Source organism: Pan troglodytes, chromosome 5 (genome assembly GCF_028858775.2).
Source record: "Pan troglodytes isolate AG18354 chromosome 5, NHGRI_mPanTro3-v2.0_pri, whole genome shotgun sequence".
Taxonomy (NCBI): Eukaryota; Metazoa; Chordata; class Mammalia; order Primates; family Hominidae; genus Pan; species Pan troglodytes.
The window spans coordinates 170143379-170165724 of record NC_072403.2 but is presented as its reverse complement, the minus strand read 5'-3'; the positions used below and the strand labels follow the sequence as shown (position 1 = coordinate 170165724).

At 38.6% G+C, this 22346-nt stretch overlaps 2 protein-coding genes across 9 annotated transcripts in view; one reads left to right on the top strand and one right to left on the bottom strand.

The window, feature by feature from the left end:
• Positions 1 to 20389, top strand: part of SERAC1 (serine active site containing 1) — a 57916-nt gene extending 37527 nt beyond the window's left edge. For all 5 annotated transcript variants that reach the window (XM_016956539.4, XM_016956536.3, XM_016956537.4 and 2 more), the window contains 9 exons: positions 251 to 364; positions 2467 to 2629; positions 9312 to 9462; positions 10717 to 10858; positions 12055 to 12149; positions 13594 to 13691; positions 14912 to 15094; positions 16293 to 16436; positions 18381 to 20389. In XM_016956539.4, coding sequence (XP_016812028.1) covers positions 251 to 364; positions 2467 to 2629; positions 9312 to 9462; positions 10717 to 10858; positions 12055 to 12149; positions 13594 to 13691; positions 14912 to 15094; positions 16293 to 16436; positions 18381 to 18517 — 1227 coding nt within the window. In that variant the 3' untranslated portion in view covers positions 18518 to 20389. The remainder of the gene's footprint in view (positions 1 to 250; positions 365 to 2466; positions 2630 to 9311; positions 9463 to 10716; positions 10859 to 12054; positions 12150 to 13593; positions 13692 to 14911; positions 15095 to 16292; positions 16437 to 18380) is intronic.
• SYNJ2 (synaptojanin 2) overlaps positions 18338 to 22346 on the bottom strand; it is a 130190-nt gene continuing 126181 nt past the window's right edge. For all 4 annotated transcript variants that reach the window (XR_010157798.1, XM_054686960.2, XM_054686963.2 and 1 more), the window contains one exon: positions 18338 to 18916. Coding sequence is in view for 3 of the 4 variants with exons in the window: in XM_054686960.2 (XP_054542935.1) it covers positions 18905 to 18916 (12 nt within the window). In the remaining variant the exon portion in view is untranslated. The remainder of the gene's footprint in view (positions 18917 to 22346) is intronic.

Sequence of the window (22346 nt, the reverse complement as noted above, 5' to 3'; positions counted from 1 at the left end):
TACAAAAGGACACAGAGGAGAGACTTGAGGAGGACACAGGTTGCACTCTTCTTGGAATAATTTGTATGTTTTCTACTCTGATAACCCACAGTTTGCATAAAGTTCCTTTTACATTTCCAACATATTTTGAGACCCTACACATTAGTATTTTCTAATACAATCTATTAGTACAGAGATTTCTTTTTTTTTGGTCAAACAAAAATATTAGTCACTTTTTTTTCAGTAAAAATTTTAATTATTTTAATTTCAGGGTGGTTTATGGTGTTTTGGAGGAAATGGACTTCCTTATGCTGAAAGTTTTGGAGAAGTTCCTTCAGCAACAGTGGAAATGTTCTGTTTAGAAGCTATAGTAAAACATTCTGAGGTAATTTACGTTTTCAAAATGTAGTTTACTTTTTCTGATTTTATTGAAATAATTATATAGGTTGATTCTTGCAAGGGCAATAATCATTTACTGTAAAAGGAGAAAAGCCCTTCACTTATTTTTAAATTTCTGCTTTCCTCCAATTTTAATTGTTAGAATAATCATGATTTAGCACCAATAAATGAGATTCTATTTTGCTAAGTATTTCTAAAAATTTATTTAATTGCCTAAAAGAAAGCAGCCTATCATCTAAATGTGGCATTTGCCTTTGAGTTATGTTGTTTTCTACTGCCTTTCTCAGATATTTTTACATATTATTTTCAGATAATTTCCATTAAAACAACTGCCAAAGATGTGACAGGATAAAAGAAAAAACAGGCCGGGCGCGGTGGCTCACACCTGTAATCCCAGCACTTTGGGAGGCTGAGGCGGGTGGGTCACCTGAGGTCAGGAGTTCAAGACCAGCCTGGCCAACATGGTGAAACTCCGTCTCTACTAAAAATACAAAAATTAGCCAGGTGTGGTGGTGCGCACCTGTAATCCCAGCTACTTGGAGGCTGAAGCAGGAGAATCGCTTGAACCCTGGTGGCAGAGGTTGCAGTGAACTGAGATTGTGCCACTGCACTGCAGCCTGGGCGACAGAGTAAGACTCCATCTCAAAACAAAAACAAAAACAAAAAAAAACACAAGGAAATATTAGATGACTATACTCTTGAAGTGTAACTGTAGCATATATCAATGATTGTTAAACTCTTTGGTACCATAGAAACTTTTCTATCATGATGACAGTTTAAAAAAGAAAAAAGCAAGAAACCTTGTAGTGCTCATAGTGCAGAAACATCACCCAGGAAATGTGTTTTAAAATGCACATTTTTCCACTCACTTGTATCAAGTTTAACATCATAGATTTGGTGTGGAGTCCAGGAATTTGCATTTGTAGCCAGCACCCTGGTGAGGTGAATGCAGGTGATCTGTCCCACATCAAGACAAACACCATCCTTGAGATTCGGAACTCTCCAGTTCAGTTTTGGGACACATTGGACATGGCTTAAAAGCCATGTGTAGAAAGTCATCTTTAGTTCTCGCCCATGAAATTAGGAACTGACCACAAAGCAGAGGGAATAAGGTGTTGTAGTACAGAAGGGACCTGGGAAAACTTGCTCGAGTGTGGTGTCTCCTGAGTTGTTTTTCTGAAGCAATAGCTGCATCTTCAGTAGAAAGGGCAGTGCAGGGAATATAATAGTTACCTTTCCAGAAATCTCTGAAATTATTGCAGATCTCACTTGATATACAGTATATTTAAAAGGCATACATTTTAAGGCACTTAAAATGTGATATAATTTAACAAAAATCTAGAAAGTGAAAATTGCTATATGTACATTTGGTGTCATGTCCTTGAGTAAAACTGGTGATGGGAAGAGGCAAAGCTGTGCCCAGTGACATTAGAAAGACTGACTTGTTGGTCAGTTCTCTTCCCTTAACTTAATATGCATGTTTTCTTTTTCTTTTATCTGTTTTCTCCATTAAAACTTCAAATCCCTTTTTATTTTTACCTGATCTTTCTCTTTTAAAAAATCTTCCAAATTCTAAGTTTGAGGCCAGCCCCATAGCTGTGGGCATTGTGTGGGATAGGGTGTGGGGCCACAGAGGTCACTGGTCTCGCCCTGTGTGAGTCCTTGTTTGCTGAACGAAATCTGTTCGCTTGCACAGGGGACTATTTCCTGAGAATAGGTGGCAGATTTCTCAAGGTGAGAACTGTTTTAAGGTAATTTCAAGTCAAAGTGTCACTATAAATTAAAACAATTTTGTAATAATGACATTGTCAGGTTACATCCAACCAAGAGCTAAGCAGAATGAGAATAATGATTTTAGTAGTCCTGGTGAGAGATGCCTTCTTGGGATTTTTTCTATGATTTTGAAGCACTTCCCACTTAAATAGGGATTTGCTTATTTAAGCAAGCTGAGACGAGAGCTTTGAGGAGTCTCCCTGCATCCCTGCCCTTGAGTGGGAGCTACCTAGCTGTCCCCATGACCAGGCTGTGTCATCTCACGTCATGAATTTGTACAATGTCAAGGGAGCTTCTGTTTATTTATTGTGCCAGATATCCACACATTGTGATAAAATCGAAGCAAATGGAGGCCTGCAGCTACTTCAGAGGCTGTACCGACTTCACAAGGACTGCCCTAAAGTACAGAGAAATATAATGCGTGTCATTGGAAATATGGCTTTGAATGAACATCTTCATTCTTCTATAGTTCGCTCAGGTAACAGCTTTATATACTGAGTATTTTTTACTTTGTTCTCCCACCTCTACCCCTCATGATATGTTCATTTTTCAATAGACAAGGCTCTACTTAGGGTTAGTTATGGGTCCTTAGAACATGTTATTTTGGTAGAGGCAAGGAATTGCTTGAGACTGTAGATAATCTGCGCCTAAGATAATCAGTATTGTAGATGATCATAGGAGAGCAGGTTTGCCATGATGATCATCTAATTATTTATGTAATTTTTTTTTTTTTTTTTTGAGAGAATCTCACTGTGTTGCCGAAGCTAGAGTGCAGTGGTGTGGTCATAGCTCACTACAGCCTTAAACTCCTAGGCTCAGTGGATCCTCCCACCTCAGCCTCCCGAGTAGCTGGGACTACAGGCACGTGCCACTGTGCATGGCTAATTTGAAAAACTTTTTATAGAGACGGGGGTCCCACTTTGTTGCCTAGGCTGGTCTCGAACTCCTGGACACAAGTGATCCCCCTGCCTTGGCCTCCCATGGTGTTGAGATTACCATGCCTGGCCTGTAATTTTTGATGTGATTTGGTTAACCAAGAGGCATAGTCAGACTAAAAAGAGATTCATTTTATGATTAATGATTTTCCCTCTTGCAAGTAAACCAGCTGTGGGGAGATACCTTAAGACCAAGCAAATATCCTGCTTTCTGTCCTCTGACAGTTCCTGTCCGATCTAGTCTTTACCTTAATGGTTTTAAAATGATTTTCTAGCTCCAGCACACCCTCTGCAGTTACTTGTTAGCATTTGGCATTCTACTGGAAGCAAGAGTCCTTCTCTTTCCCTCCTCCCTCCCTCCATCTCCTCCCTCCCTTCTATGGACAGGTACATGAATTCCTATTTTTAAAAGTTTATAATTTATTGCTGTACTTAATAATTTGATGCCAAATTGTTCCAGCTTTGACTAATGGGAGCCCCAGCAAACTGGCCCATGTCCTTTATGATATGCCCACATTATTTTGGGGAGGCATTTCTTATTTCCTGGTATAACAAGATATTTTAGGTTCATTTCTCTGAAGAAACCTCTATACTTTTAGTGGAGAATGATTCTTAGAGACCAAGGTCTAAATGATAGGAGTGCATATTGCTCCTGGGGTGTCTTTGCTTCTTGCCTCTTTCACTAGAAAGAGCTGGATAATACATACACACACATATATATAGATATACATACATAGACAAATATGTGTAAATGTATATGTACACATATATGTGTGCTGTGGGATGGAAGATATACTTTCAACACTTACTAATGTAATTATTGATATCGTTTGGTTATGTTGGTCATCTTGCTCTTTGCTTTCTATTTGTCCCTCTTTTTCTTCTTTTTTCTGACTTCTTGTATTACTTGAGTGTTTGTTTTTAAATTCTGTTGTTTCTCCTCTTTTGGCTTTTTATACTGTGTTTGTGTGTTTAATGGTTGTATCCTTATAGTCTACTTTGAATTAAGATTATGCCATTTCATATGATGTAAGATCCTTACAACCCCATAATTCAGTTCACATCCCCTGCCATTCTTTGTGGTATTGTTGTAATATGTTTTACTCTTATTTATAGACTTCACAATACATTATCATTGTTATTATTAATTTTTGAGACAGGGTCTTGCTGTGTTGCCCAGGCTGTCCTCAAACTCCTAGGCTCAAGCGATCTTCCTACCTTAGCCTCACGAGTAGCTGGGAGTATATGTTTGGGCCACTGTGCCTGGTTACATTGTTGTTATTTATAATAGTTGCTTTAGTTCATTTTGTGCTGCTGTAACCTGAGGCTGTATGTTGGAGGCTGGGTAATTTATAAATAACAGATTTATTGTCTCTCAGTTCTGGAGGCTGGGAAGTTCAAGATCAAGGTTCTGGCCATTGGTGTCTTGTGAGGGCCTCATTGTTTTATCATCACATGGCAGAAGACTGAAGGGCAAGCTAGCCTGCATGTTGCATGAAGCCTCTTTTATTTTTTTATTAAAAAATTTTTGAATTTAAAATTTTATGTACATGATAGTTGTACATATTTATGAGGATGTAAATATGTAGTGATATTTTGATACAAGCATACAATGTGTAGTGATCAAGTCAGGGCAGTTGGGATAGCAATCACTTCAAACATGAATTAATTCTATTAATGTGGGAGGAACACTGATGGCCCAGTCACCTCTTAAAGGCTCACCTCTTCATACTGTCACATTGGCAACACTTGAATTTTGGAGGGGACACATTGAAACCATAGGAACAGTCATGTGACATTTAAAGAATATAAGAAATCAAAAATCTTTTTTGTTTGCATATTTATAATCTCCAGTGCTCTCCCTTTTTTCTGTATATATGGATTTACATCTGATAATATTTCTCTTCAGCCTAAAGACTTTCCTTTAGTATTTCTTGTGTATTGGGTCCACTGGCAACAAATTCTCTCACCTCATTATTTGAAAATGTCTTTAATTTGCCTTTATTTTATGTCCAGGAAAAGGTATCTTCCCTGGATAAAGTATTCTTTGTTGAGTGTGTGTGTGTGTGTGTGTTTTCCAGCATTTCTAAAATGTCATTCCATTCTCTTCTGGAATCCATTGTCTGATGAGAAGTCTCTTTGAATTCCCACTTTTGTTCTCTTATATGTAATATCTTTTTTCCTCTGGCTTCTTTTAAGATCTTTCTGTTTGATTTTTGACTCTGAAATGCCTAGGTGTCATATTTATCCTGCTTGGGCTCCACTGAACTGAGAGAATTAACATATGCATTACCTGATACATATCATTTTTTGTGGTGAGAACATTTAAAATCTATTCTGTCAGCAATTTTCAAGAATACAATACATTGTATTGATGGGTTGGTGTTTTTGATCAAATGTAGAAACTTTCCTGCCAGTATATCATCCAATATTTATTCTTTTGTCCTTTTTTATTCTTATCTTTTTCTGGAACTTCTGTTATGTATATTAGATCTCTTTTTTCTGTCCTGCAGGTTATTGAGATTCTATTCATTATGTTTAAATTTTTTCCTCTGTGCTTTACTTTGGATGGTTTCTATTGACCTATCTACAGGTTCATTGATGAGGTGGAGACTAAGGGATTCAAAGCAGGACAAAGACCTGATCAAATCAGTATCTTATTATAGAAAAAAAAATGACTCTTCTCTGAAACCTGGGTCTACCCCAAGTCTTCAGTCCTCTTATCTCCTGGATAGCCCACTCACCACCTTGGCCTCAATTCCATGACCTCATCTTCATTGATTTCCTGCTCTGCTCCTGAGTTGTCTAGTACTCTACTCCTAAGTCATACATTGAACCTAATCACTGCCTGAAACCACTTCACCTAAAAATCAGCCCTGAGCACGTCCTTCTTTCATTCAAGCTTGTTTTTGCATCTACCCCATAAGGACTGGTTTTCTTCTCTATTGAAATCTTCTATCCACAGACCCCTTTATCCTCTCCCAATCCATCACTCTTTTTATTCTTTACTTCCTCCCTAAACCCAGCTTATATTCCATGGTCTGTTATTTCAGTAATATTTTTGCCAGTACCTACAACTCCCTTTCCCTTTGATCCTGTTAGCAGTCTCTTGGTCAAGACCTTGATGAAACCTACTGCCTGCTTACTACTCTGTGGCTGAACGTGGAATCATTGCAGATTGGTTGTCAGCATGCTTATGAGATCACAAATTAAAGAACCTTCAATATTGCTCAGTAATTATGTTTCTCCAATCAACTACCTTAACATTCTTAGCAATGACTATTGTAAACCTTCTACGTGTTCCTTAAACCTTCCACATATTCCTTCCTCTCAGAGGATGACTTCTCCTCCTACTTTACTGAGACAATTGAAGCCCTAAAAGGAATTTTCTCACTAACAAAAACCAAACCCTGTTCTTTCCTTTTCTTGGTAATAGGAAAAGAGACACCTCTTTTGTAAGCCCTCTAGCCATGTTTGGGCCTATCTCCTTTCACAGTCTCAGGAATGTATACTTTTTTCTGGTCTCATGGTCAGCTGCTGCCTCATAGCTGGATCCTCTGATCACATACATTGGAGGAAGATGTGAAAAACATAATCTGCATCCCCTATAACATCCTGTCCTCCCTGTTATAGCTAAACTTCTGAAAGAGTTACCTGCATATACCTTCTTTTTGCTCAGCCTTCATTACTTCTCAGTACTCCAATTTGAATGCTGCTACCTTGCCCTGTGTTTTTTTCTCTTTAGGCATCCTGTGTCTTTCTCTGTTTTTATATATTTTGTATCAATCTTAGTATCAGATCTGCAGATTTTTGCCTTCAGATTTACAAAAGTTGGAGCAACCTAAATGTCTGCCAATAGGAATGAATAGTGGTTAAACAATGGCGTACTCATGTGATGTAATACTATAGTTCAAAGGAATGAAGTTGATATATATAGAGAGCTCTCCAAGACATATTGCTGAAGTACAGACACAGAACAGTAGTATGATTCCATTTAGGTTTCAAAAAGTGCACATAGAGCTACATTTTTCTTTTTCTTTGAGACAGCGTCTCACTCTGTTGCCCAGGCTGGAGTGCAGTGGCGCTATCTTGGCTCCCTGCAACCTCCACCTCCCGGGTTCAAGTGATTCTCATGCCTCAGCCTTCTGAGTCGCTGGGATTACAGGCGCCCACCACCACACCCGGCTAATTTTGTAATTTTAGTAGAGATGGGGTTTCACATGTTGGCCAGGCTGGTCTTGAACTCCAGACCTCAAGTGATCTGCCTGCCTTAGCCTCCCAAAGTGTTGGGATTACAGGCGTGAAACACCACGCCTGGCCCATTGTATGTGTTTAAATTATAGATATATGACTATATTTTTCAAAAGGGTGTCCACCAAACTTCTACCTTTCATTACTCTGAGGATGTAAATGGAGTTGGGAAATTATGGGAGTACTAAAGCAAGACTTTCATCATTAGATGCTACTTTTAGTTATTTCATTATTTTTTACAGTTAACATGTACAGACATGCATTGCTTAATAGTGGAGAAACATTCTGAGGAATGTATCGTTAGGCAGTTTTGTCACTGTGCAAACATCACAAAGTGTACTTACACAAACCTGGATGGTAGCGCCTATTCCACACCTAGGCTGTATGGGACAGCCTATTGCTCCTAGGCTCCAAACCTATACAGCAGGTTACTGTACTGAACACTGTAGACAGTTGTAACACAATGGGAAATATTTGAGTATCTAAACACAGCTAAACATAGAAAAGGCACAGCAAAAATACTGTACTATAATCTTACGGGATCACCATAGTATTTGTGGTTCGTTGTTGACTGAAACATTATTATGTGTTTTGCATGAGTGCATTCAGATGTTATATAATTTTAAAATGCTCAGTGTTAAAGAAGTAAGTTTTCCAAAGGGCATTTGATATTTTTCAAAGGTGGAGTATCTCGGACATTGTGAACATATTTTGTCAACTGAAAAAAGCCAGAGATGGCTTGTACCATGCTTTTTCTTGTGACTTCATTAAAAATAAAGCCGTATTTTCATATATACCAATAACATACTTGTCTATCTCTACAGATATAATTTTTAAATATTCTTATTTTATTATTTTAAAATCTTTAACAGATTTTGAAGAGGAATCTTCTGATGTTATAAATTTGAATATTGTTAAGTACTGAGTCTGAAGCTTCTTCTAGGTTATTAAATGCTAGCTTCCCATCATCACAGTGACTCAACACTTTTGTCGTAAAGAGTGGGAGAAGGGCATGGGGACAGCTGTCGTGTATTGAGTGCCTGCTGGGCCTGGGCCCACGGTTTTCACATACATTAGTTTATTAAAACCTTCCTCTAGTTCAGTTGCTAAATAACTTGACTGAGGTTCCAGAGCAAGTAAGGAGGAGCAGAAATGTGAGCCCAAGTCTAACTTCAAGGCCCATGTTCTGCTTTATTTTAAATTAAATGAATTATATAAATAAATACATAGATTTTCACCGTACTTCAGAAAATAGATATAGCGAAAAAGCTAAACATACGTTTTTTACAGAGCCCTCTTCTACCCTCTCTCTCTCCTAAAAGGTAATGACTTTATAAGTTTAGTGTATAAATCTTTGTGTGTTTGTTTGTGTATGTGTGTGCACATGTACTTTTATATTTATGTATATAAAGTTTTAAAAACAAAAACATTAAAAAAAAGAAATCATACCGTAGATACTATTATCCATGCATTTTCTGTTTGCCTCCCTTTAAAAAATGTTTTTTCCTTCCTGATCTCCAGATTCTACAAGAGTTTTGTGTCTCAAATTCATTGTTAAGAAATAATTTCCTCATTTGTATGAAAGGGTATTACTGATTGCTGGTCAGGATGAAATAACTAGTATTAACCCACTGAGTTTCATAATTCTTGTTAAAAGCAAAACATCATGGTATTTTGTTCACTTTTGTGAACACCTCTATAATTGCTATTAGTGTTAGGCTTTCTAAATAAAGAAAATGGCTCTTCAACCCCTCTTTCCTTCTTTGAGGTCCCTTAAGGGGTATGTGGATGGTATTGTGCCACAGGTCTCAGAGGATCGTAGGGCAGAATGGGGTTGGAATAGTCGGACTTCTCCGCCAAGGACAGACACGCAAGGTTTGCCTTTCTCCCATCATATTCAGTTTGAAACCTTGCTCTCTCTGTGGTCTGCGATGGATTTGCATCAGTATTTAGGATATGTGTACTTTTCACCAGGCTGGGTTTCCATCATGGCAGAAGCAATGAAATCTCCCCACATTATGGAGTCCTCACACGCTGCCAGAATCCTGGCAAATCTAGACCGAGAAACTGTGCAAGAAAAATACCAGGATGGCGTGTATGTGCTGCATCCCCAGTATCGAACAAGGTAAGGAAGCAGAAGAGAGTTGCTTTGTCCCCTTTGGAAATGTGAAGCCTAGAGGCCTCAAATTTTTAACTTATTTCTGCATAATTCAGATAAGTTAAATAACTTATAAGTCAAATATCTTATTTACTAAAATAATTTGTCTATAGTAACCACAAAAGAATTGGAGGTTGTCATGAAAAGTATGTGAACTAGCTAAATTGTCATGGTTATTTTACAAAGGGCTTCCCTTCAGTTAGGTGGCATTCACATTTGATAATGCGTCACACTTAAACTTTGTAATACATATCTCCTTTGGTTCAAGGCATTTTCACTTAGATCTGAGTTAATAACTGATTTGGATTGTAGAAGTCAGCTGAATAGGAAGGAGATAAGACATTGTCTTATGTGGCAACCAAATTAGCCTGGGCCTAGAACTCAAGGGACTGGAGAAAGTTTATGCTAGTTATAAAAGGATGCATTAGAAGGAATAAGTTGTAATAAGTTTGACTCATGCCCCTTCTTAAGGTTATTTGTGGTCATTATATCTAGTTGTATAATTGCTAAGACAATAAATATAGAAGGGACCACACTGAAAAAATAACATATTTCTTGGTTTTCTTAGGGCACTTTACAAAAAATACCTCAGAAAATAGCAAAAACTTTTAAATTAAAAAGTGGATTACCTGGTTAATTACAATTTGTAAATAAAATATTATGGTTATATATGTGCATTGCATAATTGTATGTGTACTGTAAATAGCTTGCAACTAACATACTATCTACAGTTTTTAATGTGTCATATGCAATGAGTGAATGTTACTTTGAAATCTCATTTTATAAGTATTAGTTTCCTTAACACATTTTTGAAAATCTCTTTTATATATACTGACTTTGAAACTGTTATTAGCACGTTCTTCTTTAATTTCTTAAATACTTTTATTGATTTGTAGAATATTCTCAAATGGAAGTCTTTAGAGGGTAATCTATGACATCTGTCAGTTGATTGATTGCTAAGCTCATTACAATTGATTGTGGTTGGTCTGCCTGACTAGAATAGTCTCTATTTTTAGAGAACAGTGAACATGCTTCATGTATGTCTTTGCCAAAGCTCCTTCTAGGTTTTCCCAGCAAACCTGTGCTTATAGAGCTTGCTTTAATTCAGTTTTATGTCACATAAGCCTGCTAAAGCACCATCCACAGAGAATGCTGTGTAGATTCTTACCAAAGCAGTAATGCATTTATTCTGCTTCTTTTTAAAACTCTCTTCCCTATTAGTCAGCCCATTAAAGCAGATGTCCTTTTTATTCATGGCCTTATGGGAGCAGCATTCAAAACATGGCGCCAGCAGGACAGTGAGCAGGCTGTAATTGAAAAACCTATGGAGGATGAAGACAGATATACGACGTGCTGGCCCAAGGTAAGGGAGCCACTGACTCTGGCCCTGGTTGCTGGGGCCCTGATTGTGGCTTGCTTGTTTTTCTCTTTGTTCTGGGATTTTTTTTCCATGCAGTTCTTCTTTCCCTTAGGGAGATTTGTAGTATGTTATGACAACAACTGGGCTTGTCACCCTATGTTGTATAATTTCCATTTGGGGTGCAGTGTATGACTCAAAAAATATTCTATTCAGTAAAAAATAGGGGCAAGAGCCAGTAATAGTTCACTTTTGTTGTAATATAATGCAAAAATAACATAACAATACTTACATTTATAATAGTTACCTAATTCTATGACCTTAATAATTACAAAAATAGAAAGTCTTTGAAGAAGTAATTATACTTTGCATTTCTTTCCTTCTTTTTTTTTTGTTTTTTTTTGAGATGAGGGTCTCATTTTGTCACCCAGACTGGAGTGCAGTGGTGCGATCCTAGCGCACCGCAGTCTCAACCTCCCAGGCTCAAACAGTCATTCCCCCTCAGCCTCCTGAGTAGCTGGGACCACAGGCACATGCCATCATGCCTGGCTAATTAATACTTTACATTTCTTTGATACTATTTCTCCCAAAGAACCTTAATTCTGGAATGAATTCATTGAATGGAATTTATCTAAAGCTCATTTAAAAGTGATGCTGCATATACGTGTGAATAGTTTTTAGGGCATTGTTCCATTACTCCTTATTCTCCTTCACAAAGGCTTATCAAGTAGAAGAATGATTTGTACTTTCTGGTGGCACTGAAGTACAGAGATGATGATAGACCTAGGGTATACAGAGATAGAACTGTGATGATTATTATTAGTGTCTCTGAATTCTCAGATCCAAAATCTGTCAGACTATGCCATCTGTCCTGAGATTATAGCATTCCACTAAATTCTTTCAAAAAGCCAACTTGATCTAGACTTTAAAACAGGCCTTGCTTTTGGCTATAGCAGCTTAAAATGGAAAATATTCTCTTGAAACCTTCATTGGCCTTATGCTATGAATACTGGTACCACTTCGAGACCAGAGACTTGAAAAGATAAAGTGCTGGAATTGTTTTTACAGTACCTTCAAACCTTATTCCAGTGCTATCTTTAATTATAGTGCAAGAGGCCTTTAGTTATAAATTTGATTTACTAGGCAGTAATTGCAGTGGTGAAGATTCATACTTGTTCTCACATATGTTTTATTTTACTTAGACATGGTTAGCAAAAGACTGTCCTGCTCTCCGAATTATATCTGTGGAATATGACACCAGCCTCAGCGACTGGAGAGCCAGGTGCCCTATGGAAAGGTAACAGAGGCGACTTTAGACCAGGAGCACAGGGAAGAATTCAGGCCGCAAGTTTAGGTCCTCTTGGATGGGAAGTGATTTTAATTTTTTGATGCCACAGACAGGATTTTCTTATGAAGAACAAACCTAATCTTTTTTGTCTTCCTTCTAGAAACAGTTTGCTGTCAATAAGCAGTGGAATAGTAGAAGGCTTAGGTATATCACCAATGGTGGGCTCCTAACATGGTTTATTTACAACTGTTCTAATAGTGAAGGATCGTGGATTCTCTAGCAGTCTCCTTTTCTATCAGAAGTAAAAGTGATGTTTTTTTGTTCTTGTGTCCACAATCATACTGGCTAAAGGAAGCAAAGAGAAAGATGCTGAGAAATATCAGCTGCTATTTCCCTTGTATGTCATCTGTGCCAGTTGTATACATGGGAAGGAGTGCTGGATTTCAGAGTTACTGGACTGAGAGTAGCCAGATCCTACCTTTGATTTGCTGTGCAGTCTTAGACCAGTCAGTCAGTTAACTTTTCTGGGAAGCTTTGTCTACAGATTGAGAGCGTTGGTCTAAATCAGTGTTATCAAACTGCTTTCTGAGTGAACCTCCCGTAGGCGCCCAAGAAGGGTGTCAAGGTGAGCAGGCAAGACCCCAGGTCTCCCTCCCCATTTCACCCAGAGGAGCTCTGGAGAACCTTTATTTTGAGGAAATGTGTCTACAAATAAACAGTTTGAAACTACCAGACTAGATAGTTTTGAAGTTCCTCTTTAAAAATTACTTATTTCAAATTCTGATTCTATTAGCATCCTGTTTATGCTAGTTACAAAAGCATGCATTGGAAGGAATAAGTGCTAATAAACTTGACTCATTCTAGTGTTTCTAAATAGCATCCTAGTATTTCTAAAGAATAAACCAAAATTATGAAAGCTTAATATTTTTGCAGCCTAACTACCAGTAGAGAGACCACAGTCTTTGGTGATACTTTCATTGTCAGGCCTTGGATGAAAAAGGACATCCATATCCTAAGTGTTGGGGGGCAGTTGCAGGGAGACCCAAGTTTGACCTGAAAAAATTGCCTGACACAGGTGCTCCAACAATGTTCATGCCGTAAACGAATGACCTGTTCTGGGCTTAGATATTCCTAATTAGGCCAATGTTAATAAGTTACAAATAGAGAATTAACAATTTCAGGAATTGAGCAGAGAGATCCCAGGCGTGGTGGCTCATGCCTATAATCCTAGTGCTTTGGGAGGCTGAGGTGGGAGGATTCCTTGAGGCCAGGAGTTCAATAAGAGAGAATAGGGGTATTTTATATTAAGCAGAGAGAATGGGGGTATTTCTTACTCTAAATGTAGTATGTAGCATTGGTCCTGTAGACTAAAGTTCTTAACTCTAAAAATTAGACAGCAAATTGAGGGGATCGATAGCCTTGTGTCATAGCCTGCTGTTTTTGTTTTGTTCAGAAAGTCCATTGCATTCAGAAGCAACGAACTTCTTAGGAAGCTCAGAGCTGCTGGTGTTGGGGATAGGCCAGTGGTTTGGATATCACATAGCATGGGAGGTAAGTGTGGCTTCAACTTTGTGAAGTGGCCATTGTGATGTTATTTTCAGCCACTGTGGCCAACCTAAAGTTATTTTATCTTTCCATTTTACTTAATAGCGGCTCCCTTACCCCCCCGCTAAATTAATCTGTGTAGCTATGGCTAGGACTTTTAAAATTACTACTCTTCTTCCATGCTGTTCCTTTCTCTAGAAAGGGGCAACCTGTTACAAATCATCTAAGAGGGATATGGGTTTGACAGCGTAGTGCTTTCACATAGCGGTAATGAATAAACATGAGAAGCAGCCCATTTCATATACACCCACCTTGTCAACGTGCCTCAGCATTCTTGGGTGGCCCCAGGGGTGCCCCTTTATTCTTCCTGCTCCCCCTCACCATTGCAGAGTCTATGGTCGCTTTAGTGCCCACAGTCCCAGACTCTGGGTGCCTGCTCACACCAGGCCCAGAGCTGCTGAGGTGCAGGTGTGATCAAGTGTCTGTTCTTGGGGTCCTAGTGGTTGCTTATGGAATGGCCTCCCCTGTGTGCGACTCCCCCAGTCCACTTTGAAATTTTCACCACCCACCTTGCAGAAGGCCTTTCTGTAGCCCGTGGCCTAGTTTATCTGATGAAGCACTCAGGATTGCCTCTGAGGTGGGGATTTTTTCTGAGACAAAGGTGGGTGTAGCCCTTCGTGTCCTCAAAGACCTACTGTCATCATCTTTTAGATCTTTGTGTTTCATTATCGGTTCCAAAGCCGGGGCAGGGGGATGGAAGAAAAAAGGTGCCTCCAGAGGAACAGTTCCCATGAAAGCTGTGTTCTCCATGGGGGACTGTGTGCTGTGGAATCGTAGCACCGTCCTGACAGTGTGGTCATCAGCGGGCTGCCATGGCAGGCTGAGAGACCAGCCACACCACGCTCATGTCCTGAGGGAGCTCCCAGCTGGGCATACCTCATGTTCCTGCAGTGGGACAGTAGATCCTGTGAGACGAGGCTCTGCCCTACAAATGAGTTTCTAGAATCTTACCTGTTTGTAGGCTTGCACTATAAGGATCAGGAGTATTATTAAGTGTTTTAAGGCCTTATTTCTTATACTACTGTACAGAGAATTGTTTAAACTATTTTTTTTTTAAAAGAAAGCATCTCTTTTTATGTATTTCTTGTTTGGCCTTTTCTTTTTTTACAGTAATAAAGGGAAGGAAAAGAGCTTATGCATTGTTTTTTTTCCTTGTCTGTGGCTAGGTCTTCTTGTCAAAAAGATGCTGTTGGAAGCCTCTATGAAGCCAGAAATGAGTACTGTTATCAACAATACCAGGGGAATAATTTTTTATAGTGTCCCTCATCATGGATCACGTTTGGCTGAATACTCTGTTAATATTCGCTATCTTCTCTTCCCCTCGTTGGAAGTCAAAGAACTCAGCAAAGGTAATACTTTCTGTCATAAAGGAAATTGGGGTTATATTAACATCAGTTATACAGAGAAGAAGAAAAAGTTTCTTCCTTGAATATATTATCTCATTTTATAATTTGTATATAATTGTGTTTAGATTATTCATGGAAATTTTGGGTTGGGCTTGATTTTTCTTTGATAACTTCTCATTTTGTTCTTAAGCCATTATTTACTCAAGCATTGCAATAATTTTAATATTATCTTAAATACTTAAAATTAGAAAAATCACATAATGTTTTGCTTTTAAATATTATTCCAAATTACCAATAAATGGCTTTTTTCCCCCATGAGTGGAGAATCATCAACTGTTAAAATGTAAATGAAACTTTGAGATTGTTAGTATTAATTTTAAAGTACTCTATTTGGTTTGATAAGCAGTTTTCTCTCTGGAACACCTGTTAATCAGAATTTGGATTCCCTGGCTCGAGCCTAAGTATACCAGGTGTCTTTTTGCTCCTATTTTCTCTTTGTTCTACTTTATGGAGAATCTCTTGATTTCTTCTAAACCTTCTGTTGGACTTTCCTTTCGTGGAGTCAGATTGTGTTTTCCGTACATGCCTTCTTTCCTGTGCCCTGGTGGTTCTGCACTCATGTCCTCTTCTTGTTTTGTGGCTCCTTTATCTTTTCAAATAATTTTAAAGATCCTAAAAGTAGAAGGTTTGTGAGTTCCCTTCTATTCCTCATCTAGCTGTTTTTTTTCTGTGGCCAGCTTTTCTGTTTGCTTATCTGATCCATCTCTTTTAGGTCATAGGCCTATCTATCTGGTGCCTCTTGGTTGCTCTTTCATATGTGAGGGTGAGGGATGGGAAGGGACAGGCATTCTGTGATTGTAGACAGGCTTTGTTGGTGGGAGGCTGGGCTTTGGGGTGGGTGTAGTGGTGTCATCATCACACTGGAGGACCCCTGTGGTCCCACACACCAGACTGCCCTGGGAACTGCTTCCTGCCCCCAGTAATGTGATAAACCCTCTCCTGCTGCCGACCTGTCGATTCTTGGTTTTAGCTTTTTCCTTGAATCTTAATGGCTTCTTGGCAGGGGAGAAAATAAACATGTGTACTCAAGCCACCGTCTTGAATCAGAATTCTAATTTCCTCTCTAAATTTGAAAGATAATGCATTTTATTATGAATTGGGTAAACAACTTGTCACAGTCTTGTTCTGTATAATTTTACAGATTCTCCTGCACTTAAAACACTACAAGATGACTTTCTGGAGTTTGCTAAAGACAAAAACTTCCAGGTGCTGAATTTTGTGGAAACACTACCAACCTACATTGGCAGCATGATTAAGCTCCATGTGGTACCTGTGGAATCAGCAGGTATTCACTCTTTTGAAACTTGTTGGCTGTTAGATGCTTAATTATACCTAGCATTTACTTGTAAACAGCAATTTTTATATCCAGGTTCTCAGTTTTAAGAGATAGTTTATGAAGATCTAGATTTGATTTCTTTTATTCTTTTCAGCAATAGATTAAAATTTATCTGTAAACATATAACCCGGGTGTTACCTCTCCCTGCCCTTTATGTAACTGATTAGATGAGAAGGGTTAATTGGCTAACTCTAAGTTAGGCATCAACAGTGAACTCTTTTGCAGTAAAGAAAGAAAGCTCTTCTATCAGCTAGATCAAAAGGGGCATTTATTTAATAGACTTAGACTTATATTTACATGCAGAACCCTTAAGAAAATCATCTAAAAGTGTGGAAGCTTTCGTAAATAGAAGATCCATGGGGAATAGTAAAGCTCCAGAAATATTCCAATGGGGAAAACTAGTGTTGAACTACAATCTCTTCATGATCCTGGGGTTGAGGGAAATGGCCAGTGCCCACTCTCTAGTGTCATATAATGTATTATAGATTCTTTGAGGGAGGAGCCCAGATCTTAACTCTCTTCATAGACTCCTCTGTTACTCTGTACATACTAGATACCCTGTACATTTCACCACCTGAACTGCTTTTGCCTCACCTGGCCATGTCTTCAGCTTGCCTGTTATCTCTGGGAACGCCTTTCTTACTGCCTCTGAGGCTGGCTTAGGTGCTGTTCTGGTGGTAGCCAGCCACATTGTGGGTCCTTCAGGCTAGGGACAGCATGCATCTGGAGTGCTTGCCAGATGGTTCTTTTGTCTACATAATGAGTTTTGTCCTAATTTCATTATATGCTATCTACATAAAATGAAAAATGTCATACTGTGTAGTAGAACTGAAAAATTTTACCTTAATAATATGCTGTAGGTTGAGGAGTTACTATTTAGTAGTTGAAGAACTTGAAGAGTTCCAAAGAACAGCTGCCAGATGTTTTTAAAAAGGACTTTGGAAGCTTGAAGCAACAGCATAGTTTTTTGTTTTTATTTTTAAGAGACAGGGTCTCACTTTGTCATCCAGGCTGGAGTTCAGTGGTACAATCATAGCTCATTGCAGCCTCGAACTCCTGGGCTCAAGCGATCCTCCCACTTCAGCCTCCTGAGTAGCTGGGACCACAGGCGCACACCACCACACCTGTCTAATTTTTAAATTTTTTGTATAGATGGGGTCTTGCTGTGTTGCCCAGGCTGGTCTCAAATTCCTGGCCTCAAGCAGTCCTCCTGCGTTGGCCTCCCAAAGTGCTGGGATTACTGGTGTGAGCCACTGTGCCTCGCCCAAAAGCAAAGTTAATATCATGGACCAGCTGCTTGGAGTGGCATAGCCTTGCCCTAATTCTGTCACCAAGAGGCTTTTCTTCCTTCATAACCACCACCTGCATTCCTCACCTAGGTGGCCTCACTAGTACCTCTTTATCACTTCCGTGCAAGAGGACTTTGTTAGACCGAAATATCTCAAGCACTAAATCATTTTTACCCTGAAAGTGATCATTGGGATTTAGGTATAGAATGGATCCCATGTGAGACATTCCCATTCATTTCACCGGGAGAAAGGAAGTTTATAATAGAAACTCTGAAGTAACTTAGTAATAACCTGCAGGTGTAAGAAGGTTTTGAATATGCTAGTGCTCAATCTCTGCTTGCTCTGAAATAAGGAAGTAGGCCAGAACACATACGAAAAGTTTATGGAAAGCATAAAACTATGGTTATACTGACTGAGAATCCCTTCCTGCATGTTTCATCAAATGTAGTTTAGCTACAATCAAACTTTAGGTTCCTTTATCTTTTAAGAGTCCCTTGTCACAACCAAAGCAATGTCTAGAACTACCCATTTGGCCTCTTTCAGTATTGTCAAGGGGAAAGCTTATATTTTTACTTAGGTTTATTGACTTTTTTATTTTCTTCAGATTTAGGCATTGGAGATCTAATTCCTGTGGATGTTAACCATTTGAACATTTGTAAGCCAAAGAAAAAGGATGCTTTTTTGTACCAGCGTACTTTACAATTCATCCGTGAAGCTTTAGCCAAAGACCTTGAAAACTAACAGTTGTGCTCTTCCAGTTTTCATATGTGAATTCAGTGCAAGAAACCTGGCGTTCTGTTTCTTCTTTTAAGCTCTAAGCAATCATGCAAACATAGTGATCGTAGCGTCAACATGGTCTGGAGCGTGTTGCAGACTACAGAACATTGTTCTCCCTTCAAGCGCTGTAAAGCACCAACCCGGAAGTGGCAGGCACAGAAGGAAGGGCTGGATTGGGCCCCTTTGGTGTAAAGAAGTGCCTGTGTGCTGCTTTATGGTTCGCAGTGTTGGGCCTGGTGACTGGAGCAAAGCTGCTGTGAGAGAGTGTCCTTTCCCATCTGTGACTTTCCTGGTGCATCCAGGAGGGGCATGGCAGGTTCTGAGGTAACTCAACTTACCATAAAAATGCCATTAAGAGAGTACCTAAAATGGAGAGAAGAATGAACTAGAACATTCAAGACTCTTTTACTTCTGGGTATTGATTTGCTGTACATTTTTAAAGTTTGAGTTTTTAGCTCAGTTCTACCTTTTATCTGACACATTATTACTAGTGTTAACTTTGTTAGACTTATTGTCATGTCTGGGTCAGTTCCTTGTATCTATTTTCGTATTCCTGAGAACAAATCTTTTTCTTAGAAAAATTCTAGCTTATGATAATTCTTTTCAGACTGTAGCTGCCTATGCTTGGAATTTGTCCTAGATAAGGATAAAGTAGCTAATCCATTATTGATCACAGTATGAAATAAAACTATTCTAAGCCATTATATGAATTAGCAATTCTTAGTATCAAGATTCTCAGATTCTCTTTGGCTAAATAAACCTTTCTTCTTCCTTGCTCATTTGGAAGTGGTATTAATTGACCTCTATAGCATGTGAGAAGTAGAAAGTAGATAATCATGTCGATGACCTTTTTTTCTTTAGAGTAACAGCATTATTGAGATATAATTTACATACCATAAGATTCACCCTTTTAAATTGTACAATTCATTTTTGTTTTGTTTTGTTTAGAGACGACAGGGTCTGACTCTGTTGCCCAAGCTGGAGTGCAGTGGCATGATCATAGCTCATTGTAACCTCAAACTCCTGGGCTCAAGAGATCCTTTTGCTTCAGCCTCCCAAGCAGCTAGGACTACAGGCACATGCCGCCACACTTGGGTAATTAAAAAATAAATAAATACTTTTTTGTAGAGACAGGGTCTCACTGTGTTGCCCAGGTCTCAAACTCCTGATCTCAAGCCACCCTCCCAAAATGCTGTGATTATAGGCCAGAGCCATTGTTCCCAGGCTCAATTCATTGGTTTTTAGTATAGTTCACTGAGTTGTGCAACATCATTGCTATTTAATTTCAGGCTATTTCATCATCGCCCAAAGAACCCCATACCCATGAGCAGTCAGTTCCCACCTCTGCTTTCCCAAGCTTGCGGTAAACACTAATCTGTTTTCTGTCTCTATGGATTTGGGAATTTTATGTAAATGGAATCATATAATATGTGGCCCTCTCTGCCTTCTTCCTTCTATTAGCATGTTTTCAAGGTTCATTCATGATATAGCATGTATCAGTACTTCATTTCTTTTTATGGCCGAAATTACTCCATTGTATGATATGCCATGTTTCTTTATCCATTCATCAGCTGATGGACATCTAGGTTCTGTTCATTTTTGTCTAGGTTCTGTTCATTTTTGTCTATGATAAATAATGCTACCATGATCATTTGTGTACAAATTTATGTGTGGATAGATGTTTTTGATTCTCTTGGGTGGAATTGCTGGTCAAATGGTAAGTCTATGCTTAAATTTTGAAGATGGTGAACTTTTGTAGAATGAGATAGTCAAAGCTTAAACTGGAGTATGGCATCTGAAGGTAAGTAGCTCATCAATAAACTCGATATCAATTAATTGTTTCATTGTACAACAACCTAGCAAAACCCACTTATTTATTGCTGTAGTAGATACAGCAAATATGACAGTTGCTAACAACGAATGTACTACCCGATGTGATAACATGGGGAGAAGGGGTAGATATGTTTAGTATATATATATATATATTTTTTTTTTGAGATAGATAGATAGAGTCTCGCTCTGTCACCAGGCTGGAGTGCAGTGGCACGATCTCGGCTCACTGCAACCTCCGCTTCCCCAGGTTCAAGCGATTCTCCTGCCTCAGCCTCCTGAGTAGCTGGGAATACAGCCATGCACCACCATGCCCAGCTAATTTTTGTATTTTTAGTAGAAACGGGGTTTCACCATGTTGGCCAGGATGGTCTCGATCTCTGGACCTTGTGATCTGCCTGCCTCAGCCTCCCATGGTGCTGGGATTACAGGCGTGAGCCACCACACCTGGCCCTGTTTAGTAAATTTTCTTGTTCTGCTTTCTGTGAACCATGGCAGATAAACCACAGTTGAAACAACTGTTCATTAATTCAGAGTATGGAATGGAAACCCTGTTTCTTAAATTTTTAATAGAACTAATACAGCCGTGCTTTAAAAATAAGATGTGGAAGAGATATCCAATGTATTCCTAACTAAATTAGAATAGTCTGGATAAAATTTATTAGACACAAGCAAGATAAACAGAAATGGTATAGCACATAAGCAACACAGTAAAGCAAAATAAACAAGTACAGATGGTCCCCAGCTTAACGATGGTTCAACTCATAATTTTTTGAGTTCACAATGGGTTTATCAGATTGTTAAATGCATTTTTGACTTACAATGGGTTTATAGGGTTGCAGCCCCATCGTAAATCAAGGAGCATCTGTATAAAATGATGGCTGAAGGTACAATTCTAAAAGAAAATATAATCCCTGAACAACAAAAAAGTGATGAAGGAAAAGGTGGAAAGCACTTGAAAATCAAATCAGCACAATTACAGAAGTAGAAAACAGCACATTAAAGAATAGAAATGGGGCTGGGTGTGGTGGCTCACGCCTGTAATCCCAGCACTTTGGGAGGCGAAGGTGGGTGGATCACAAGGTCAGGAGATTGAGACCATCCTGACCAACGTGTTGAAACTCCGTCTCTACTAAAAAAAAAAAAAAAAAAAAAAAAAAATTAGGTGTAGTGGCACACACCTGTAATCCCAGCTACTCAGGAGGCTGAGGCAGGGGAATTGCTTGACTCCAGGAGGCAGAGGTTGCAGTGACCTGAGATCTCACCACTGCACTCCAGCCTGGGCGACAGAGCAAGACTTCATCTCAAAAAAAAAAAGAAATGGATGAAAATTCTATCAATAGAGAGGTGGCTGGATGGATATGGAACCACAATAGATGCAGAAGCAAAATAAAATAATTAGAAGATAATAGATAAGCTGTTCAATTGTAAAGGCAATAGACAGACAGGCATTGTCAACATCACCTCAAGGAATAGGGACCTATGTGCCTTTCCTGACAAATTTGCTTGTTAATTAAATCCAGACATTTAAAAAAAAGGGAATAAAAATAGCACACTTTAAAATGCAAACAAAAACACTAAAAACAAAAATACTTACGTTAGAAAACAATAATGTTGGAGAGAAAAAATTGTGTGCTCAGCTAAGTTGCCCTTGAAATGGGTACAAAGGTAATGGACCAGCATGCTCAAGCCTGCAAGAATTGGGGAATACTGTGCAGTTCTAGTTTGACCTTCTTAGCCTAAGGTAAGTTTATTAGATAATGACATATAGTATGCCATCATACTATATGTCATTAATATTAAACATAATTTACAAACTATATGACATATAGCATACTGTCATCTAAATATTAAACATTAAAAATATATGTATTCTAGAATATATATTTAATAACCTATATTTAATAAACATGTTTTATATATTCTAGAAATCTATGTGTATATGTATAGTAAAATGCCAGAC